The 23120-nt window shown below is 42.1% G+C and overlaps 1 protein-coding gene across 1 annotated transcript in view; it reads left to right on the forward strand.

Annotated features, from left to right (window-relative positions):
* Positions 1 to 23120, forward strand: part of BTNL9 (butyrophilin like 9) — a 43290-nt gene that overhangs the window by 8511 nt on the left and 11659 nt on the right. Inside the window, exons 5-7 of the mRNA XM_072840367.1 lie at positions 6202 to 6330; positions 6549 to 6581; positions 6879 to 6899. Coding sequence (XP_072696468.1) covers positions 6202 to 6330; positions 6549 to 6581; positions 6879 to 6899 — 183 coding nt within the window. The remainder of the gene's footprint in view (positions 1 to 6201; positions 6331 to 6548; positions 6582 to 6878; positions 6900 to 23120) is intronic.

Here is a 23120-nt window from a genome sequence, read left to right on the forward strand (position 1 = left end):
TATGCTGGGGAAGCCCCAGGGAATCATCATTATGCACCAAAGGTTTTGCCCTAAAACCCAGGAACTACTCATTAGAGATCATAATGAGAGCTCATATGCTCCTAATTTCATCCCTCAAATGATAGGTGTAAATATCTACAATGTGCCCCAAACTCTTGCCTTAAGGTTCACATTCCTGTGGTGAAAATACAAACAAAAGAGTGAATTATAAGGTTAGAAGACATTAGTTGCTGTACAGAAAAACGAAGCAGGGAACGGTGCTAAGGTGTTGTGCGGTGCGCGTGTAGATTTAAAAGTAGTAGGTTAGGGAAGAAGATAGGCAGTGAATTGAAGGGTGAGGCCATTATCTAGGACCAAAGTCTTATTTTGAGGGTTTAATGATTTAAAACCAGTTGTTTTAAGTCTTGAGGAAAAACCTAACCTATGGGCCATACTTCACATTGGTAAAAATCAATAACTTTATTACAATTGACCTTTGAACAATTCAGGGGGTTAAGAGTGCTGACCAACCTCAGCCCTGCATGTTTGAAAATCCACATATAACTTTTGACTCCCCAAAATTTAACTACTAATAAATAATATACGTTGACTGTTAATATAAGTAGAAGCTTAACACAGATTGTGTATGTTATATGTATTACATGCTGTATTCTTACAATCAGGTAAACTAGAGATAAGAGAATGTTATTAAAAAGAAAAAAAACAGGGATGCCTGGGTGGCTCAGTGGTTAAGCGCCCAGGATTGAGTCCCACATCAGGCTCCCTGCATGGAGCCTGCTTCTCTCTCTGCCTATGTCTCTGCCTTTCTCTCCCTCTCTCTCATGAATAAGTAAATAAAAATCTTTAAAAAAGAAAAAGAAAAAACATAAGGAGCTTGAGGAAATGGTGAAGTAGGAAGATCCTAAGCTCACCTTGTCCCATGTTCACAGCTAGATATCATCCACATCCAGAAAGGCAGTGGGACGATGCATACATGGAGAAGGCAGAAAAATGGGCCCTCACACCAAGGAGTTTCCACCGGGAAGACTATTTCCCATAATGTTTGTCATTAAAAACTAAATAGAGTGCATTCTGTGAGTTTGTAAAAATAATAGGATTTGGAGCCTGGAGCTTTATTTTTTTATCTTTTATTTTTAAAAAGATTTTATTTATTTATTCATGAGAGACACAGAGAAAGAGGCAGAGACACAGGCGGAGAGAGAAGCAAGCTCCTCACAGGAAGCCCAATGAGGGACTCGATCCCAGGACTCCAGGATCATGTCCTGAGCCAAAGGTAGATGCTCAACCACTGAGGCACCCAGGTGCCCCTGGAGCCTAGAGCTTTAAAAGTCAGCTGACTCAGCACTGGGTAAGTTGGCAGTGCAAGTGACAGGTGGGTCGCTGCCTTTAAAGAGACAGTAGCCTGCACAGAGAGGCAACATAGAAAAGGCACTGAGGGGGGCACTTGACGGGATGAGCACTGGGTGTTATTCTGTATGTTTCCAAATTGAACACCAATAAAAAATAAATTTATTATTAATAAAAGAAAGAAAAGGCAGTTTAACAAAGCTGGGGTAAATGGGAGTCATATCTATTTATACTGATTTCAGAGGGTGTTGGGGGACTTCTCTAAAAATAAGGGAGCTGGCAGGCACTATTTCCCACCCCCAATCCCAGCATAAACACAGAGACAGGTGCTGGAGTAAGACTGCACAGACACACAGTCTCAACCCAGAGCTCAGGGCAAATTTTGTTAAAGCTGAACATGCACCCTGCCCAGCCAACAGATGCATAACTGCCACAAGACACCATGCCAGGCTGCAGTGCAGTGCCCAGCCATGCATCACCAGCCATCATCACATGCCAGGCCCAGCTGCACCCAGCCATCATTGAGCATTGTCACCAGCCTTATACTCCCAACCAGTCTGGCAAGAGCCCCCAGCCACCATAGTGCTTTAGGGGATCTGGCATTGGACTAGTGGCCCAATGCAAATATTGCTAATACCACCACCACTCCCATGTTCCCCAGTGGGTACATCCGCTCAGAACTAGCATGCCTGGGTTCCACTAACATCACAGAGAGCAAGCACAACCACAACAGGAAGAGAGTGAGGGTAGAGAACTACATTGAAAAGATAGTGATTCAAACACAACAGCAAGACATAAGTGAAGCACGTAGTATGTTTCCCTGAAGTGCCAGTTCCTGGGAAATGGGGGACACTCTATTGCAGGGCACTCTAGGACCTACTCTTCACAAAGCACTATTTTCAATAGCAGAAAACTTTCTTAACAGACAGAAATAGACACAAAGAGGGAGATAAAATGAAGAGACAGAAATTTATCACAATGAAAGAATGAGATAAGGCCAGGGAAGAGATCTAAGTGAAACAGATAAAAGTAACATGCATGATACAGAATTTAAAGCAATGATCATAAGGGTACTTACTGGACTTCAGAAAAGACTGGAGGACATGAATGAAGCACTTAACACAGAGATAAGGAAAAACATAGCAGAGGGCACAATAAATGAAACCAAAACATGCTTGATGAAAACAGCAAGCATGAAGGAGCAGAGGAATGAAGTAGTGACCTAGAACATAGAGTAATGGAAAGCAACAAGGTGAACACAAGAGAAGAAAAAAGAATGAGAAAAAAAATGGAAAAAAATGAGAATAGACTTACGGAACTCAATGACTCCATCAAACTTAGTAACTTCATATTATAGGAGTCTCAGAAGAAGAGAGAGAAAAAAGGTGGCACAAAATTTATTTGAAGAAATAATTCCTGAAAACGTCCCTAAGCTGGGAAAATAAACAGATATCCAGACCCAGGAGGTACAGAGGACTCCATCAAAATCAACAAAAGGAGACCCACATTAAGAAATACTGTAATTATTTTTTTAAATTTATTTACTCATGATAGACCGAGAAAGAGAGAGAGGGAGAGGCAGAGACACAGGAGGAGGTAGAAGCAGGCTCCATGCTGGGAGCCCGACGTGGGATCGCGCCCTGGGCCAAAGGCAGGCGGTAAACCGCTGAGCCACCCAGAGATCCCCAAAATACTGTAATTAAATTCCAAAATATAGTGATAAAGAAAAAAATCTTTAAGGCAACAAGATAAAAGTAGTCAGTAACTTACAAAGGAGCCATTAGGTTAGCAAGAGATTTTTCAACAGAAACTTTATAAGCCAGAATGGAATGACATGATATATTCAAAGTGCTGAATGGGAAAAATCTTCAGGAAAGAATACACTATCTAGCAAAGCTACATTCAGAATAGGAGAGATAAGGAGTTTCCCAGGCAAACAAAAACTAGAGGAGTTCATCACCATTAAACTGGCCTTGCCAGAAATATTAAAAGGGTCTTTACATGGAAAGAAGAGACCAAAAGTCACAGTACAAAGATAGGGGGGAATGCAGCAAAAATAATCTATAAGGAAACTTACAAAAAAAGGACATATGTGAAATGTTTTCTTTTCCTTACTTTTATTTATTTATTTATTTTTATTGCAGTTTGATTTGCCAACATATAGTGCTCATCCCATCAAGTGCCCTCTTCAGCGCCCGTCACCCAGTCACCCCATCTGCCCGCCTACCTCCCTTTCCACTACCCTTTGTTCGTTTCCCAGAGTTAGGAGTCTCTCATGCTTTGTCACCCTCTCTGATTTTTCCCACTCATTTTCCCTCCTTTCCCCTATAATCCCTTTCACTATTTTTTATATCCCTCCTATGAGTGAAGCTATATGATTATTGTCCTTCTCCAATTAACTTATTTCACTCAGCATAATACCCTCCAGTTCCATCCACGTTGAAGCAAATGGTGGGTATTCGTCCTTTCTGATGGCTGAATAATATTCCATTGTATATATAAACCACATCTTCTTTATCTATTCATTTTTCGATGGATTCCGAGGCTCCTTCCACAGCTTGGCTATTGTGGACATTGCTGCTATAAACATTGGGGTGCAGGTGTCCCGGCATTTCACTACATCTGTATCTTTGGGGTAAATCCCCAGCAGTGCAATTACTGGTTTATAGGGAAGCTCTGTTGTAAACTTCTTGAGGAATCTCCACGCAGTTTTCCAAAGTGGCTGCATCAGTTTTCATTCCCACCAACAGTGCAAGAAGGTTCCCCTTTCTCCACATCCTCTCCAACATTTGTTGTTTCTTGTATTGTTAATTTTCACCATTCTCACTGGTGTGAGGTGGTATATCATTGTGGTTTTGACTTGTATTTCCCTGATGGCAAGTGATGTGGAGCATTTTCTCATGTACTTGACTTATAGGTCTGAGCTTTGCAAATCATGTGTAGTGAGGGACATTGGCCCTGTGGCCCAATACTTTTTGTACAAGACAATAAAAATGCACTACCAGAAAAACTAATTTGAAAAGCACAAAAACATATAAAGCTAAGTGAAATTAGCCATACACCAAAGGGCAAATATTGTTTGATTCACTTACAGGGAGGTACCTAGAGTATTCAAATTCATGAAGATGGAAAGTAGACTGGAAGTTGCCAGTTGCCAGAGAGTGGAGGGGGTGGGCAGGAAATGAGGAGTTAGTGTTCATTTCAGTTTGGGAAGACCAAAAGAGTTCTGGATATGGATGGTGATGATAATCCACAACAATGTGAAAGCAACTTAATGCCACTGAATTGTACCTTTAAAAATGGTTAAGATGGTGAATTTTGTCAAATATTTTACTGCAGTTAAAGAAGAAAAATGTATTTCTAAAAAGACCACCAAGATAAAGCTGAGATAAAAATTATTTTTTAAATAATTATCTCCAACAGACACCAAATTATTGTTAAATTTCCACAAGATTTTCTAAAGGGTTACTGTCTCTTTTTTTATAACTTATTTTATTTTTTTAATTTAAATTCAATTTGCCAACATATAGTATAACATCCAGTGCTCCTCACATCATGTACCCTCCTTAATGACCGGCACCCAGCTACCCATTCCCCACCCTTCCAAAACCCTGTGTTTGTTTCCCAGAGTCCCAGGTCTCTCATGGTTTTCCTCTCTAATTTTTCCCCTACTCAGTTTCCCTCCTTTCCTTTATGGTCCCTTTCACTATTTCTTATATTCCACATATGAGTGAAACCATATGATAATTGTCTTTCTCTGATGGACTTATTTCAAAACTTAGCATAATACTCTCCAGTTCTATCCACATCGAAGCAAATGGTGGGTATTCGTCCTTTCCGATGGCTGAATAATATTCCATTGTATATATCCATTGTACATATAGATCATATCTTCTTTATCCATTCATCTGTTGAAGGACATCGAGGCTCCTTCCACAGTTTGGCTATTGTTGTCATTGCTGCTATAAACATTGGGGTGCAGGTGTCCTGGGGTTTCACTGCATCTGTATCTTTGAGGTAAATACCCAGTAGTGCAATTGCTGGGTCATAGGGTAGCTCTATTTTTAACTTCTTGAGGAGCTGCCATACTATTTTCCAGAGTAGCTGCACCAGCTTGCATTTCCACCAGGGTAAAAGTGTTCCCCTTTCTCCACATCCTCACCACATTTGTTACTTCCTGTCTTGTTAATTTTAGCCATTCTCACCGGTGTAAAGTGGTTTTGATTTGTATTTCTACAGGGTTACTTTCCATCTTGCATGTATCTCTTTGCCTACTGCCCCTGGCAGAGGTGGCCTGGGCCACTGCCTGCCTGAGGGCAAAGTCTCCCCAGCGAGTCTGGAGAGGACAAGAGGGAACTGGCAGTTAGGGTATGGGTGGTTTCTGCTAACAATTCTTCCAAAGGGTGATGAGAAGTAGAAGCAAATGTCTGCAAGAACAATGACTTGTGGGTTTGACCGTGGAGATAGCAATAATTCACTGGCTTTTGGATACCAACACCTTGGACCTCCTGTTCTTCAGAAATAGGGCAATTATAGAGAGAAGTTTAGGGCCGGCAGGGCCATGGTCAAAAGCTGGGGGAGAGGGTGGGGGTTCCTTCCATGTCCTTCAGTTTGCATTTTCCATTTCTGCTAAGCGAGTTCAAGTCCCCTACCATTCCTCAGGCTCTCCTACCTGGGAAGGGCGCCCAGTGAGGCCGCTCTCATGCCCATTTTACGGATTGCTATGGTGCTGCCCAGGAGGCTTAACGCCTGCCACCTTGGAATGATTTCCGGGACGCTGGGTCCAGAATAGGCTTATCACTTAGTGTTTAGTGGCGCCTAAAGTGAAGCAACTCCCTGTGAGGTATTTTCCAGACGTATTTTTACCCGGAAACTCCCCTTGGAAGAGGGCTTTCCTCGGGATTCTGGTGGGCCTGTCGCTCCTCCTGGCTCTCCTCGTGACTCTGGCGCTGTACTTCTTTCAGAAGCAACGGAGGTCCCAAGGTACAGGGCCAGCTGGGGGTGGGAGGTGGGAGGTGGGAGGTGGGAGGTGGGAGGTGGTCTCCCGCCTGGCGCCGGCTTTGCTTGGAGGAAGGCGCTGGAGGCGGGCGGCGGGGGTAGCTCGGGGGCGACCTCCTGCGGGAACGCGGAGCTGGGTGGGACACGGAGAGGAAAGGCTAGCGCTTACCGTCACGCACGGTCCCCTTCCTCCGTTCTTCCAGAAAAACTGAAGGAGCAGGCTGACAAGGACAAAGGTAAGCTGGGAAAAAGGCACACTCTTTGCCCGCTTCCCCAAGTAGCAGAAAGTGGTGCGGGGAGGAGAACTTTGCTGGGTGCTTCAGACCCGGGCGCTTGGAAGCGGGACAGAAACTCCGTGTGCTGATTTGCTTTGCCGCTTCCCCTGCCACCGAGCGCTCTCGGTAAGCACCAATGCATGCGGTCCGTCCAGGTTCCCCAGAGCGCACGAGGGCCCAGTCTGTGCACTTCGGAGGAAGTGAGGCCTCAGTGTTCATCAACTGAGATTTTTCCTTTTTTCTTCGTTTCTTTTCCAGAGATACTCACAGCGAACTTGGGTAAGTTCTGGGTGCCACGCCCACAGTTCTGGCTGCGGACTAGCGGGGTAACCAGATGAGTGAGCTGTGGAAGGTGTTCAGTAGGTTTAGGCTCCCAGTGGAGAGGATGGCAACAATCTAATTCTAGAGCCATCCGTGTGCACTTCCCATCTCTCCACTCCCACATGACTCATCTGCAGCTGAGGACTGACTTCAGACCCTCAGACGAACCCTGCCTGCCCCTTTCCTGCAAATTATACAATTTGTTTGCAGTTCCACCATTAAACGTTTTACTCCCACTGGTTCATCTTCCTAGGTATCTTTCTCTCTTTCTAAAACGATTTTATTTGAGAGAGAGAGAGAGAGCACAAGCAGGGATAGTGGCAGAGGGAGAGGGAGAAGCAGGCTCCCCACTGAGCAGGAAGCCCACTGTCCCAGGGCTCCATCCCAGGACCCTGGGAGCATGACTTGAGCCTAAGGCAGGCACTTAACCCACTGAGCCACCCAGGAGCCCCCGACTTTCTCTTTTTAATTCAAATGCCACTGCGAAGGAAGGTACCTTTAATTTGCACCAAAGTGTGACTAATTTTTCAGGTTCACTTTTCCTCCAGGGGACTCAAGACCTTGAAACCATGGGCTGTGTGTGTCTGTACAGAGGAGGGGACAGTAAATCCAAAGGAAGAGTAGCATGGAGGAAAAGGCTACCAAGGGGGCAGGTGGGGTGGGGAAGACCTCAAGAACCACTTCGTATGTCCCAGTAAACGTCCAGAAGAAATTATGAGATTAGAGAAGCTTGGTTTGTAGTCCCCTTAATCTTGTGGAAGGCCAACTATAATGAGTAATTAACACCATAGTCTGAATTAGTGTACAGCATTGCCTTTCCCAGGAGACAGTACCTTTTTAAAAAGTGTTTAATTCCAGTTAGTTGACATACAGTGTTATTTTAGTTTCAGGTGTACAATAGAGTGATTCAACACTTCCATATATCACCCTATGCTCATACAGACAAGTGCTCTCCTTAATCCCCATCACATCTTTAACCCACACACCCACTGGTAACCATCACTTTGTTCTTGATAATTAAGCCTTTTTCTTGGTTTGTCGTTTTTTTTTTCTGCGCAAACCTAGATATTATTTTTATTTATTTTTAATTAAAAAATTTTATTGGAATTAAATTTGCCAACATATAGCATATCACCTAGTGCTCATCCTGTCAAGCGCCCCCCTCAGTGCCTGCCACCCAGCCTCCCCAACCCCCCGCCCACCTCCCCTTCCACTACCCCTTGTTCGTTTCTCAGAATTAGGAGTCTCTCATGTTTTGTCATCCTCACTGATATTTTCACTCATTTTCTCTCCTTTCCCCTTTATTCCCTTTCACTATTTTTTATATTCCCCAAATGAATAAGACCATATAATGTTTGTGATTGACTTATTTCACTTATTTCACTCAGAATAATACCCTTGGTGTGTCTTTCTATTTCCCCTCGCTTGTTTTGTTTCTTAAATTCCACATATGAGAGAAATCATATGATATTTGTCTTTCTCTGACTTATGTTGCTTCTTGTGTTGTCGATTTTAGCCATTCTGACAGGTATGAGATATCTCATTGTAGATTTGAGATATCTCATTGTAGATTTGCACTTCCTGGATGATAAGTGATGATGAGCATCTTTTCATGTGTCTGTTGGCCATTTGTATGTCTTCTTTGGAAAAATGGGGGATTTTTTTCTTCTGCCCATTTTTAAATTGAATTATTTGTTTTTTGGGTATTGAATTTTTAAAAAATATTTTATTTATTTATTCATGAGAGACACAGACTGAGAGAGAGAGACAGAGACAGAGACACAGGCAGAGGGAGAAGCAGGCTCCATGCAGGGAGCCCAATGTGGGACTTGATCCCGGGACTCCAGGATCACACCCTGGACCGAAGGCAGGCGCTAAACCACTGAGCCACCCAGGGATCCTCTGGGTGTTGAATTTTTTAAGTACTTTCTGGATTTTGGATACTAACCCTTTATCAGATATGTCATTTGCAAATATCTTCTCCCATTCTGTCATCTTTTAGTTTTGTTTATTGTCTCCTTTGCTGTGCAGATGCTTTTAATTTGATGAAGTCCAAACAGTTTGTTTTTCCTTTGTTTACTTTGACTCAGGAGACATATCTAGAAGAAGTTGCTACGGCCAATGTCAAAGAAGTTATTGGTGTGTTCTCCTCAAATGTTTCTATGGTTTCCTGACTCACTTTTAGTCTCTCATCCATTTTGAATTTATTTTTGTGTGTGACTTAAGAAAGTGGTCCAGTTTCATTCTTTTGCGTGTTACTGTCCAGTTTTTGCAACACTATTTGTTGAAAAGATTATCTTTTTTCCCATTGGATATTTTTTCCTGCTTTGTCAAAAATTAATAGACCATATAGGTGTAGGTTCATTTCTAGGCTCTCTATTGATTTCTGCGCCAGTACCATACTGTTTTGATTACTCGAGCTTTGCTTTTCTGTTTCAAGATAGCGTTGCCTATTCACGGTCTTTTCTGTCTTTTTTTTATACTTTCAATATCTGAATTTATTTATCTATAAACTGGGAATCATACATTTTCTTATAGTTTTTTTTTAAAATTCAAATGTATGAGGTTGTGTTTTATTTTTATTTTTATTTAATAAATTAATTTTTTATTGGTGTTCAATTTACCAACATACAGAATAACACCCAGTGCTCATCCCGTCAAGTGCCCCCCTCAGTGCCCGTCACCCATTCACGCCCACCCCCAGCCCTCCTACCCTTCCCCCACCCCTAGTTCGTTTCCCAGAGATAGGAGTCTTTATGTTCTGTCTCCCTTTCTGATATTTCCCACACATTTCTTCTCCCTTCTCTTATATTCCCTTTCACTATTATTTATATTCCCCAAATGAATGAGAACATACACTGTTTGTCCTTCTCCGATTGACTTACTTCACTCAGCATAATACCTTCCAGTTCCATCCATGTTGAAGCAAATGGTGGGTATTTGTCTTTTCTAATGGTTGAGTAATATTCCATTGTATACATAAACCACATATTCTTTATCCATTCATCTTTCGATGGACACCGAGGCTCCTTCCACAGTTTGGCTATTGTGGACATTGCTGCTAGAAACATCGGGGTGCAGGTGTCCCGGCGTTTGATTGCATCTGCACCTTTGAGATAAATCCCCAACAGTGCAATTGCTGGGTCGTAGGGCAGGTCTATTTTTAACTCTTTGAGGAACCTCCACACAGTTTTCCAGAGTGGCTGCACCAGTTCACATTCCCACCAACAGTGCAAGAGGGTTCCCTTTTCTCCGCATCCTCTCCAACATTTGTGGTTTCCTGCCTTGTTAATTTTCCCCAATCTCACGGGTGTGAGGTGGTATCTCATTGTGGTTTTGATTTGTATTTCCCTGATGGCAAGTGATGCAGAGCATTTTCTCATGCGCATGTTGGCCATGTCTATGTCTTCCTCTGTGAGATTTCTCTTCATGTCTTTTGCCCATTTCATGATTGGATTGTTTGTTTCTTTGGTGTTGAGTTTAAGAAGTTCTTTATAGGGAACCCTGGGTGGCGCAGCGGTTTAGCGCCTGCCTTTGGCCCAGGGCGCGATCCTGCAGACCTGGGATCGAATCCCACGTGGGGGCTCCCGGTGCATGGACCCTGCTTCTCCCTCTGCCTGTGTCTCTGCCTCTCTCTCTCTGTGTGACTATCATAAAATGAATAAAAATTTAAAAAAGTTCTTTATAGATCTTGGAAACTAGCCCTTTATCTGATATGTCATTTGCAAATATCTTCTCCCATTCTGCAGGTTGTCTTTTAGTTTTGTTGACTGTATCCTTTGCTGTGCAAAAGCTTCTTATCTTGATGAACTCCCAATAGTTCATTTTTGCTTTTGTTTCTCTTGCCTTCGTGGATGTACCTTGCAAGAAGTTACGGTGGCCAAGTTCAAAAAGGGTGTTGCCTGTGTTCTCCTCTAGGATTTTGATGGACTCTTGTCTCACATTTAGATCTTTCATCCATTTTGAGTTCATCTTTGTGTATGGTGCAAGGGAGTGGTCTAGTTTCATTCTTCTGCATGTGGATGCCCAATTTTCCCAGCACCATTTATTGAAGAGACTGTCTTTCTTCCAGTGGATAGTCTTTCCTCCTTTATCTAGTATTAGTTTACCATAAAGTTCAGGGTCCACTTCTGGGTTCTCTATTCTGTTCCATTGATCTATGTGTCTGTTTTGGGCCAGTACCACACTGTCTTGATGACCACAGCTTTGTAGTACAACCTGAAATCTGCATTGTGATGCCCCCAGATATGGTTTTCTTTTTTAAAATTCCCCTAACTATTCGGGGTCTTTTCTGATTCCACACAAATCTTAAAATAATTTGTTCTAACTCTCTGAAAAAAAAGTCCATGGTATTTTGATAGGGATTGCATTAAACGTGTAAATTGCCCTGGGTCACATTGACATTTTCACAGTATTAATTCTGCCAATCCATAAGCATGGAATATTTTTCCATCTCTTTGTGTCTTCCTCAATTTCTTTCAGAAGCGTTCTATAGTTTTTAGGGTATAGATCCTTTACCTCTTTGGTTAGGTTTATTCCTAGGTATCTTATGCTTTTGGGTGCAATTGTAAATGGCCTTGACTCCTTAATTTCTCTTTCTTCAGTCTCATTGTTAGTGTAGAGAAATGCCATTGATTTCTGGGCATTGATTTTGTATCCTGCCACGCTGCCAAATTGCTGTATGAGTTCTAGCAATCGTGGGGTGGAGGCTTTTGGGTTTTCTAGGTAGAGTATCATGTCATCAGCGAAGAGGGAGAGTTTGACTTCTTCTTTGCCAATTTGAATGCCCTGAATATTTTTTGTTGTCTGATTGCTGAGGCTAGGACTTCGAGTCTATGTTGAATAGCAGTGGTGAGAGTGGACATCCCTGTCTTGTTCCTGATCTTAGGGGAAAGGCTCCCAGTGCTTCCCCATTGAGAATGATATTTGCTGTAGGCTTTTCATAGATGGCTTTTAAGATGTCGAGGTATGTTCCTTCTATCCCTACACTCTGAAGAGTTTTGATCAGGAATGGATGCTGTATTTTGTCAAATGCTTTCTGTGCATCTAATGAGAGGATCATATGGTTCTTGGTTTTTCTCTTGCTGATATGATGAATCATTGATTGTTTTACAAGTGTTGAACCAGCCTTGTGTCCCGGGGATAAATCCTACTTGGTCATGGTGAATAATTTTCTTAATGTACTGTTGGATCCTATTGGCTAGTAATTTGTGGAGAATTTTTGCATCCATGTTCATCAGGGATATTGGTCTGTAATTCTCCTTTTTGGTGGGGTCTTTGTCTGGTTTTGGAATTAAGGTGATGCTGGCCTCATAGAACGAATTTGGAAGTACTCCATCTCTTTCTATCTTTCCAAACAGCTTTAGTAGAATAGGTATGGTTTCTTCTTCAAACGTTTGATAGAATTCCCCTGGGAAGCCATCTGGCCCTGGACTCTTGTGTCTTGGGAGGTTTTTGATGACTGCTTCAATTTCCTCCCTGGTTATTGGCCTGTTCAGGTTTTGTATTTCTTCCTGTTCCAGTTTTGGCGGTTTGTGGCTTTCCAGGAATGCATCCATTTCTTCTAGATTGCCTAATTTATTGGCGTATAGCTGTTCATAATATGTTTTTAAAATCGTTTGTATTTCCTTGGTGTTGGTAGTGATCTCTCCTTTCTCATTCTCATTTTATTAATTTGAGTCTTCTCTCTCTTCTTTTTAATAACGCTGGCTAATGGTTTATCTATCTTATTAATTCTTTCAAAGTACCAACTCCTGGTTTTGTTGATCTGTTCCACAGTTCTTCTGGTCTCGATTTCGTTGAGTTCTGCTCGAATCTTTATTAACTCCCTTCTTCTCTTGGGTGTAGGATCTATTTGCTGTTTTTTCTCTAGCTCCTTTATGTGTAAGGTTAGCTTTTGTATTTGAGTTCTTTCCAGTTTTTGAATGGATGCTTGTATTGCGATGTATTTCCCCCTTAGGACTGCTTTTGCTGCATCCCAAAGATTTTGAATGGTAGTATCTTCATTCTCATTAGTTTCCATGAATCTTTTTAATTCTTCCTTAATTTCCTGGTTGACCCTTTTATCTTTTAGCAGGATGGTCCTTAACCTCCACGTGTTTGAGGTCCTTCCAAACTTCTTGTTGTGATTTAGTTCTAATTTCAAGGCATTATGGTCTGAGAATATGCAGGGGACGATCCCAATCTTTTGGTATTGGTTCAGACCCTATTTGTGACCCAGTATGTGGTCTATTCTGGAGAAAGTTCCATGTGCACTTGAGAAGAATGTGTATTCAGTTGAGTTTGGATGTAAGTTCTATAGATATCTGCAAAATCCATCTGGTCTAGTGTATCATTAGTGTATATTTAAAGCTCTCGTTTCTTTGGAGATGTTGTGCTTAGAAGAACTATGGAGGGTAGAAAGAGCTAGATTGAAGTCACCAAGTATAAGTGTATTATTATCTAAGTGTTTCTTCACTTTGGTTATTAATTGGTTTAAATATTTGGCAGCTCCCACAGTTGGGGCATATATATTGAGGATTGTTAAGTCCTCTTGTTGGATAGATCCTTTAAGTATGAGATAGTGTCCCTCTTCATCTCTCACTACAGTCTTCGGGGTAAATTTTAGTTTATCTGATATAAGGATGGCTACCCCTGCTTTCTTTTGAGGACCATTCGAATGGTAAATGGTTCTCCAACCTTTTATTTTCAGGCTGTAGGTGTCCTTCTTTCTGTCTAAAATGAGTCTCTTGTAGACAGCAAATAGATGGGTCCTGCTTTTTTATCCAGTCAGTCTGAAACCCTGCGCCTTTTGATGGGGTCATTAAGCCCGTTCACGTTCAGAGTTACTATCGAAGGATATGAGTTTAGGGTCATCATGATATCTATTCAGTCCTTGTTTTTGTGGATTGTTGCACTGAACTTCTTCTTAAAGGGGAATTTTAAGAGTCCCCCTTAAAATTTCTTGCAGAGCTGGTTTGGAGGTCACATATTCTTTCAGTTCCTGCCTGTTGGAAGCTCTTTATCTCTCCTTCTGTTTTGAATGAGAGCCTTGCTGGATAAAGTATTCTTGGTTGCATGTTCTTCTCATTTAGGACGCTGAATATATCCTGCCAGCCCTTTCTGGCCTGCCAGGTCTCTGTGGAGAGGTCTGCTGTTACCCTAATACTCCTCCCCATAAAGGTCAGGGATTTCTTGTCTCTTGCAGCTTTAAGGATCTTCTCTTTATCTTTGGAATTTGAACGCTTAACTATTAAATGTCGAGGTGTTGAACGGTTTTTACTGATTTTAGGGGGGGATCTCTCTATTTCCTGGATCTGAATGCCTGTTTCCCTTCCCAGATTAGGGAAGTTTCCAGATAGGATTTGTTCAAGTACATATTCTGGCCCTCTGGCCCTTTTGGCGCCCTCAGGAACCCCAATTGAACGTAGGTTTTTCTTCCTCAGGCTGTCGTTTATTTCCCTTAATCTGTCTTCATGGTGTTTTAATTGTTTGTCTCTTTTTTCCTCAGTTTCCCTCTTTGCCATCAACTTGTCTTCTATGTCACTCACTCGTTCTTGCACCTTGTTAACCCTCGTCATTAGGACTTCTAGTTTGGATTGTATCTCATTCAATTGATTTTTAATTTCTGCCTGATTGGATCTAAATTCTGTAGTCATGGGATCCCTGGGTGGCGCAGCGGTTTGGCGCCTGCCTTTGGCCCAGGGCGTGGTCCTGGAGACCCAGGATCGAATCCCACATCGGGCTGCTGGTGCATGGAGCCTGCTTCTCCCTCTGCCTGTGTCTCAGCCTCTCTCTCTCTCTCTCTCTCTCTCTGTGACTATCATAAATAAAAATAAATAAATAAATAAATAAATAAATAAATAAATAAATTCTGCAGTCATGACGTCTCTTGAGTCCTTTATGCTTTTTTCTAGAGCCACCAGTAGCTGTATAATAGTGCTTCTGAATTGGCTTTCTGACATTGAATTGTAATCCAGATTTTGTAATTTTGTGGGAGAGAAGACTGTTTCTGATTCTTTCTTTTGAGGTGAGGTTTTCCTTCTAGTCCTTTGGCTCAGTGCAGAGTGGCCAAAAACAAGTTGTATTGGGAAAAGGAGAAGAGAGGGAAAAAGAAGGAAAGAAAAGGGAAAAAGAAAAAAGGAAGAAAAAAAGAGAAGAAAAAGAGAAAGAAAAAGAAAAAAAAGGAAAAAAGGGTGGGGGAAGCAAACAGAAATCAAAATGAAAAAAAAAAAAAAAACACGGGGGAGTATCTTCTGATTCTGTGTACTTTAAGTCCCTTGGCTTCTCCTGGAAGTTGTCAGTCCAGCTGGTCTTCTGGGGGAGGGGCCTGTTGTGCTCATTTTCAGGTGTTAGCACTTGGGGGAGCTGCTCTGCCCCCTGTCTGGTGCAGGGCTCAGTGGGGGTTGTTTACCCCGTGAGGTCCCAGGAGGAACAACCCCAGTGGCGGCGGCAGCTCTGCAGCCCTGGATTCAGCTCCCGCAGTGACTACTGAGCTCTGCCTCTGCAGGGCCTGGAGGCTCTGGGCGGGGCCGCTGATCTGCTCAGCTCGGGGCAGGAGCGTCCTCGCGGTCCTGGGCCCTCCCGGCCTCTGCCTGTCCCGGGGGAGGCCGGATCCTGGGCTGTGTCCCGGTGCCCTGTGCTCCGGGGCCTGCGCTGTTGGATTCGCGCTCCCGCCCCGCAGCCCCCTCCGCGGAGCCTCCCCCGAGCCCCCCGAGCTGCTCCCGCCCCGCAGCCCCCTCCGCGGAGCCTCCCCCGAGCCCCCCGAGCTGCTCCCGCCCCGCAGCCCCCTCCGCTGAGCCGCCCCCGAGCCCCTCCGAGCTGCTCCGGGTCCCGCCGTGCGCGCTGCAGCCCTTAGGGAGCTCGGCGCACTCTCCCGGGGCGCAGGTGTCTGTTAGTGTCCCCGGGAGCCCGAGGGCATCCCCGCCCTCCTGGGTCCTGCTCCAACCCCCTGCGAGCCCCTTTCCGCCCGGGAAGGTCGGTGCAGCTCCTGCTCCTCCGGGACGGGGCTCTCCTGTCCTGGGGACACTCGCCCCGGCCTCAGCCTGGCTCCTCGCGGGCCCCTCCCCCTCAGAGGCCTTTTGTTTCTTTATTTCTTTTTCCCCGTCTTCCTACCTGATAGAAGCGCGAACTCTTCTCACTGTAGCATTCCAGCTGGTCTCTCTTTAAATCTCAGGCCGAATTCGTAGATTTTCAGGATGATTGGAAGGTTATCTAGGTAATTTGGTGGGGACAGGTGACTCGGGGACCCTACTCCTCCGCCATCCTGCCCCTCCTCTATTTTAACAATTCTTAAAGCACTTGTTTAGTGGTCATGAGGTCCTTTAATTGTTGTTGGGTAAGTCTTTATCTCTCCTTCTAGTCTGAACAATAGTCAGAGTTCAGAGTTCTGGATAGAGTATCTTGGTTGCATATCTTACCCACTCAGCACTTCAAAAAAAAGAAAAAAGGCTACTTTCTTTTGGCTTGCAAAGCTTCTGTTGAAAATGTTCTGAGACTCGTATTTATTTTCACTTACAAGTTATTGATTTCTTTTGTTTGCTCCTTTTAAAATTTTTCCTCCAGGGATCCGTGGGGGGCCCAGCGGTTTGGCGCCTGCCTTTGGCCCAGGGCACGATCCTGGAGACCCGGAATCGAATCCCACGTCGGGCTCCCGGTGCATGGGGCCTGCTTCTCCCTCTGCCTGTGTCTCTGCCTCTCTCTCTCTCTCTCTCTCTCTGACTATATAAATAAATAAAAATTAAAAAAAAATAAAATTTTTCCTCCATATATTTTTGGAATATTTTTTCTTTTTTCCTATGTTAGGTTTTTTTAAAGATTTTATTTATTTATTTATTTGTTTGTTTGTTTAAAACACACAGAGAGAGGCAGAGAAATAGGGAGAGGCAGGCTCCCCGTGAGGAGCCTGGTGTGGGACTTTTTTTTGATGTTGAAATTCTATTTTCTTTTTTTTTTTAATTTTTTATTGGAGTTCAATTTGCCAACATACAGCATAACACCCAGTGCTCATCCCACCAAGTGCCCATCACCCAGTCACCCCAGCCCCCTGCCCACCTCCCCTTCCACTACCTCTTGTTCATTTCCCAGAGTTAGGTGTCTCTCATGTTTTGTGACCCTCACTCATATTTTCACTCATTTTCTCTCCTTTCCCTTTATTCCCTTTCACTAATTTTTATGTTCCCCAAATGAATGAGACCATATAATGTTTGTCCCTTTCCGATTGACTTATTTCACTCAGCATAATACCCTCCAGGTTTGTTTGTTTGTTTGTTTGTTTGTTTGTTTGTTTGTTTATGACACACAGAGAAAGGCAGAGACATAGGCAGAGGGAGAGGCAGGCTCCCAATGAGGATCTTGATGTGGGATTTTATCCCACATAGTAAATAGGATCAATTCCTTAACTTCTCTTTCTTCTGTCTCATTTTTGGTGTATAGAAATGCAACTGATTTCTGTGCATTTATTTTAAATCTTGCCAAGTTGCTGAATTGCTTTATGAGTTCTCGCAATTTGGGGGCAGAGTCTTTGGGTTCTACATATACAGTATCATATCATCTGTGAAGAGAGTTTTTCTTTGCCAAATTAAATGCCTTTTGTTTCTTTTTTCTGTCTTATTGTTGAGGCTAGGAATTCCAGTACTATGTTGAACAACAGCAGTGAGAGTGTGAGTGGGCATCCCTGCTGTGTTTCTAAGTATAGGGGTGAAAGTTCTCAGTTTTTCCCCTTTGAGAATGATATTCACTGTGGGATTTTTGTAGATGGCTTTTATGATATTGAGGTATGTTCCTTCTTTCCCTATACTGTGGAGAGTTTTTGGCAAGAAAAGATACTGTATTTTGTCAAGTGCTTTTTATTTTTTTAAGATTTTATTCATTTATTCATGAGAGACACAGGGGGAAAGAGAGGCAGAGACATAGGCAGAGGGAGAAGCAGGCTCCATGCAGGAAGGCGATGTGGGACTCAGGCAGGGACTCCAGGATCACACCCTGGGCTGAAGGCAGGCCCTAAACCACTGAGCCACCTAGGCATCCCTCAAGTTCTTTTTCTACATCAATTGAGAGGGTCTTATGTTTCTTATCTTTTCTTTTATTAATGTGATCTGTCACAATTGATTTGGGGATGTTGAACCACCCTCCGTCCCAGGAATATATCACACTTGGTTGTGGTTAATAAACCTTTTAATGTACTATTGGATCCTATTGGCTCATTTCTTGGTAAGTTCATCAGGAATATTTGTCTGTAACTCTCCTTTTTGATGGGGTCTTTGGTTTGGGGACAAGATAATGCTGGCTTTATAGAATGACTGTAGATATTTTCTATTTCTATCTTTTGAAACAGCTTCAGTAGAATAGGTATTATTTCTTTAAATGTTTGACAAAATTCCCCTGGGAAGCCATCTGGTCTTGAACTCTTGTTTCTTGGGAGGTTTTTGATGACTGCTCCAATTTCCTTGCTGGTTATGGGTCTGTTCAGGTTTTCTATTTTTTCTTGTTTCTGTTTTAGTAGTTTATAATTTTCTAGGAATGCATCCATTTCTCCCAGATTGCCCTAATTCATTGGCATATACTTGCTCATAATATGTTCTTAAAATCATTTACATTTACTTGGTGGTGTTTGTGATCTTTCCCTTTTCATTCATGATTTCCTAATTTGAGTCCTTTCTCTTTCATTTTTAATAAGTCTGGCCAAGGGTTTATTGATCTTATTAATTTTTTCAAAGAACCACCTCCTACTTTAGTTGATCTGTTCTACTGTTATTTTGGTTTCTATTTCATTGATTTCTGCTTTAATCTTTAATATTTCTATTCTCCTGCTTGATTTAGGCTTTATTTGCTATTCTTCTCTAATTTCTTTAGTTGGAAGTTTAGCTTGTGTTTTTGAGATTTTTCTAGTTTTTTTGAGAGAGGCTTCTGTTGAAATGTACTTCTCTCTTAAGACCACCTTTATTATATCCTAAAGGTTTTGAACAGTTGTACTTTCATTTTCAATACTTGCATAAATCTTTTTAGTTCTTTAATTTCCTGATTGACTCATTCATTTTTTAGTAGGATTCTCTTTAACCTTCAAGTGTTTGAATTCCTTCCAGTTTTCCTCTTCTGAATGAGTGCAAGTTTCAAAGCACTGTGGTTGAAAATATGCAGGGAATAATCCCAGTCTTTTGGTATTGGTTGAGACTTGATTTATGACCCAGTATGTTGTCTATTCTGGAGAATGTTCCATGTGCAATTGAGAAGAATGTCTATTCTGTTGCTTTAGGATGGAATGTTCTCTATGTATCTGTGAAGTCCATCTGGTCCAGTATGTAATTCAAAGTCCTTGTTTCTTTGGTGATCTTCTGTTTAGTAGATTATATGTCCATTGCTATGAGTGGGATGTTGAAGTCCCTTACTACCAATGCCTTATCATCTATGTGTTTTCTTTTTAATTTGGTTATTAATTGGTTTATATAATTGGCTGCTCCTAGATTGGGAGATCTAACAATTATAAATATTTTAAATATTTATATTATTTATATTTTTAATATCTTACTGTTGGATAGACCCTTTAAGTATGATATAGTGTCTCTCTTCATCTCCTACTACAGTCTTTGGTTTAAAATCTAATTTATCTGATATGAGAATTGCTATTCCAGCTTTCTTTTGAGGTCTATTTGCATGGTAAATCATTCTCCACACCCTCATTTTCAGTTTTAAGGTATCTTTAGGTTTAAAGAGTCTCTTGTAGACAGCATATGGATGGGTCTTGCTCTTTTATTCAATCTGATACCCTGTGTCTTTTGAGTGGAGTATTTAGCCCACTCACATTCAGAGTAAATAATGCAAGATATGAATTTAGTGTCGTTGTACAGTCTCTGTTTCTGCAAGTTGTCTCTGTTTATTTCTGGCCTATGTTGCTCTTGGGCTCCCTCTTTGCTTACAGGATCCTCTTTAGTATTTCTTGGAGGGCTGGCTTGGTGGTCACATATTCTTTCAGTTTCTGTCTGTCCTGGAAGCTCTTTATCTTGCCTTCCATTCTGAATGATGGCCTTGTTGGATAAAGTATTTTTGATGTCGTTTTTTCCTCATGTAGTACCTTGAATATGTTATGCCAGCCCTTTCTGGCCTGCCAGGTCTCTGTGGATAGGTCTAATGCCAGTCTACTGTTCCTGCCCTTATAGGTTAAGAACCTCTTGTCTCAACCTGCTTTCATATTTTCTCTTATCTGATTTCTCTTTATCTCTGAAATTTTCAAGCTTCAGAGATATGCCAGAGTGTCGATCTATTTTTATTGAGTTTGGGAGGGGGTCCTCTCTACCACTTGGACTTGAATGCCTGTTTCTTTCCCCAGATTAGGGAAGTTCTCAGCTCTGATTTGCTCAAATATACTCTGCCCTCCTCTCCCCCTGGGTCATTTTTTTTAAATAAATTTATTTTTTAATTTTTTTATAATAAATTTATTTTTTATTGGTGTTCACTTTGCCAACATACAGAATAACACCAAGTGCTCATGCCCTCAAGTGCCCCCCTCAGTGCCCGTCACCCATTCACCTCCACCCCCCACCCTCCTCCCCTTCCACCACCCTTAGTTCGTTTCCCAGAGTTAGGAGTCTCTATGTTCTGTCTCCCTTTCTGATATTTCCCACACATTTCTTCTCCCTTCCCTTATATTCCCTTTCACTATTATTTATATTCCCCAAAGGAAGGAGAACATATAATGTTTGTCCTTCTCCGATTAACTTACTTCACTCAGCATAATACTCTGCAGTTCCATCCACATTGAAGCAAATGGTGGGTATTTGTCGTTTCTAATGGCTGAGTAATATTCCATTGTATACATAAACCACATCTTCTTTATCCATTCATCTTTTGATGGACACCGAGGCTCCTTCCACAGTTTGGCTATTGTGGACTTTTTAAATAAATTTATTTTTTATTGGTGTTCAATTTACCAACATACAGAATAACACCCAGTGCTCATCCCGTCAAGTGCCCCCCTCAGTGCCCGCCACCCATTCACCCCCACCCCCCACCCTCCTCCCCTTCCACCACCCCCAGTTCGCTTCCCAGAGTTAGGAGTCTTTATGTTCTGTCTCCCTTTCTGATATTTCCCACACATTTCTTCTCCCTTCCCTTATATTCCCTTTCACTATTATTTATATTCCCCAAATGAATGAGAACATATAATGTTTGTCCTTCTCTGATTGACTCACTTCACTCAGGATAATACCCTCCATTTCCATCCACGTTGAAGCAAATGGTGGGTATTTATTCCTCTTCAGGGACACCAATAATTCTAATATTTTTTCATATTTTGAAATCGTTGATTTCTGAAAATTCCCCCTCATGATCCATTAGTTGTTTTTATCTCTTTTCCTCAACTTCCTTCTTTTCCATCAATTTATCTACTATGTCACTGACTCTCTCTTCTGCCTCATTTACCCTAGCTGGTAGAGCATCCAAATTAGACTGTATCTCATTTGGAGCATTTTAAATTTGGGCCTGATTAGTTCATTTCTGTACTAAGATTCTCTAGAGTCTTTTATGCTTTCTTTAAGTTCAGCCAGTAACTTTATAACTGTTATCCTGAATTCCAGCTCTGACATTTTACTTATATCCATATCTATTAGGTCTGTGATAGAGAGTATTGGCTCTGTTTCTTTTTTTAGCATCCTTTTTAAAATTTAAATTCAATTAGCTAACATATCATACATCATTAGTTTCAAATGTAGTTTACAATAATTCATTAGTTGTGTATAATGCCCAGTGCTCATAATCACATGATGTGATGGTTCTTTCTTTGTTTTGAATTCCTCCTTCTAGTCATTTTGCCCAAAGAAGAATAGATGAATGAGTGAACAAAGTCAAAAATATCAATCATGACCCAAGTGAAATACACACTAGACAAATCCAAAGAGATCAGAAACAAACAAAAAGGAAAGAAAGAAAGAAAGAAAAAAGACAAAGAAAAGGGAAAAGGGGTTAAAAAAAAGAGAGAAAACATTGGGGGAGGGAGAGTGAATGTAATCTCACAAGTGGACAAAACGGTGATTCACTTGGTCCTGAATATAGTTTGGTCTATGCGTTAGAAGACTCTAAGTCCCAAAATTTTAAAGAAAGCAAAAGTCACACATATATACAAAATTCAATTGAAGAGTGAAAGGAAGCCAAAAATGAAGAATATATCTAGAAAATGTAAATGTAAAACATAGAAGTTTTAAAAAGACTTAAAATAAGAGTTGATAAAACAAGAAACTAGTTGAAAAAAGATAAAAAGGAAAATTTTAAACCGAAAGATAAATGAATTATGAGAAAATACCACAAATTCTTTATACTGTTTTCCCCTAATGCTGGAGTTTTGCACTCCTTCGAGGTCCATAAACCTGCTATTCAGGCCTGTTGTTCCAGCTAACCTCCTGATACGTGCCTGCTATGGTGATTTTTCTGGGCAGAGTTGCACACTCCCTTTTGTTGGATGATTGGTCTCAGTGTAAGCTCTTTTTGGTTGATCTGTGTGGCTTTTTGTTCCCTGAGGGCTTTATACACCCCTTTAGAGGACCAAAACAAAAATGGCTGTGCCCTGATCTCTAGCCCCAGAGCAGAAAGATCACAGTCCCCTCTCTTCAGTAAACCATTTGCTTTCACTTTTGTGTATGCCAAATCCTGCAGACTCCTGTGGTGCGCACCCACACTGATCCTCCTGGGGAAGGCAGAAGGTCCCCTGTTTCTGCACTTTGTAGTGACTTGGTCCTTAGAACAGTTGCCTGATCATTTGCATACCCGCTTCACCCCACCTGGGGGAAGGGGGGGGTTGCCCCATCACTGTCCTTTACAGGGTCCCCACACTGAGAGCTATTGCCTAGTCATGTGCCCATCCAGTCCACCCTTCCCAGGGGAAGGTGGAGGGTTCCTGTATTCCTGTCCTTTGCAGAATCCTCACATGGAGAGTGGTCACCCAATCAGCCCATGGCTTGTGGTTTATGGTAAACTGAGTTGAGAGCCCCTTCCCTGGCTCGCTGACAATAACCAGTTTCCCCACTCCAATGCTTGGGAACTCACCAGCTCAGGAACCCCTGTTCTTTCTGTGACTCCAAGGGTCCTGAGACCACACTGTCTCAACCAAGATTCTTCCCTATTTCACCACCAGAGCACCTTTCAGGCAGGGAAGTCTCTCACTAGAGCAGACTTCTAAGGGTTCTGATTTTGTGCTCTGGGGCTGTATTACTT

The sequence above is a fragment of the Canis lupus genome, chromosome 10, assembly GCF_048164855.1.
Source record: "Canis lupus baileyi chromosome 10, mCanLup2.hap1, whole genome shotgun sequence".
NCBI lineage: Eukaryota > Metazoa > Chordata > Mammalia > Carnivora > Canidae > Canis > Canis lupus.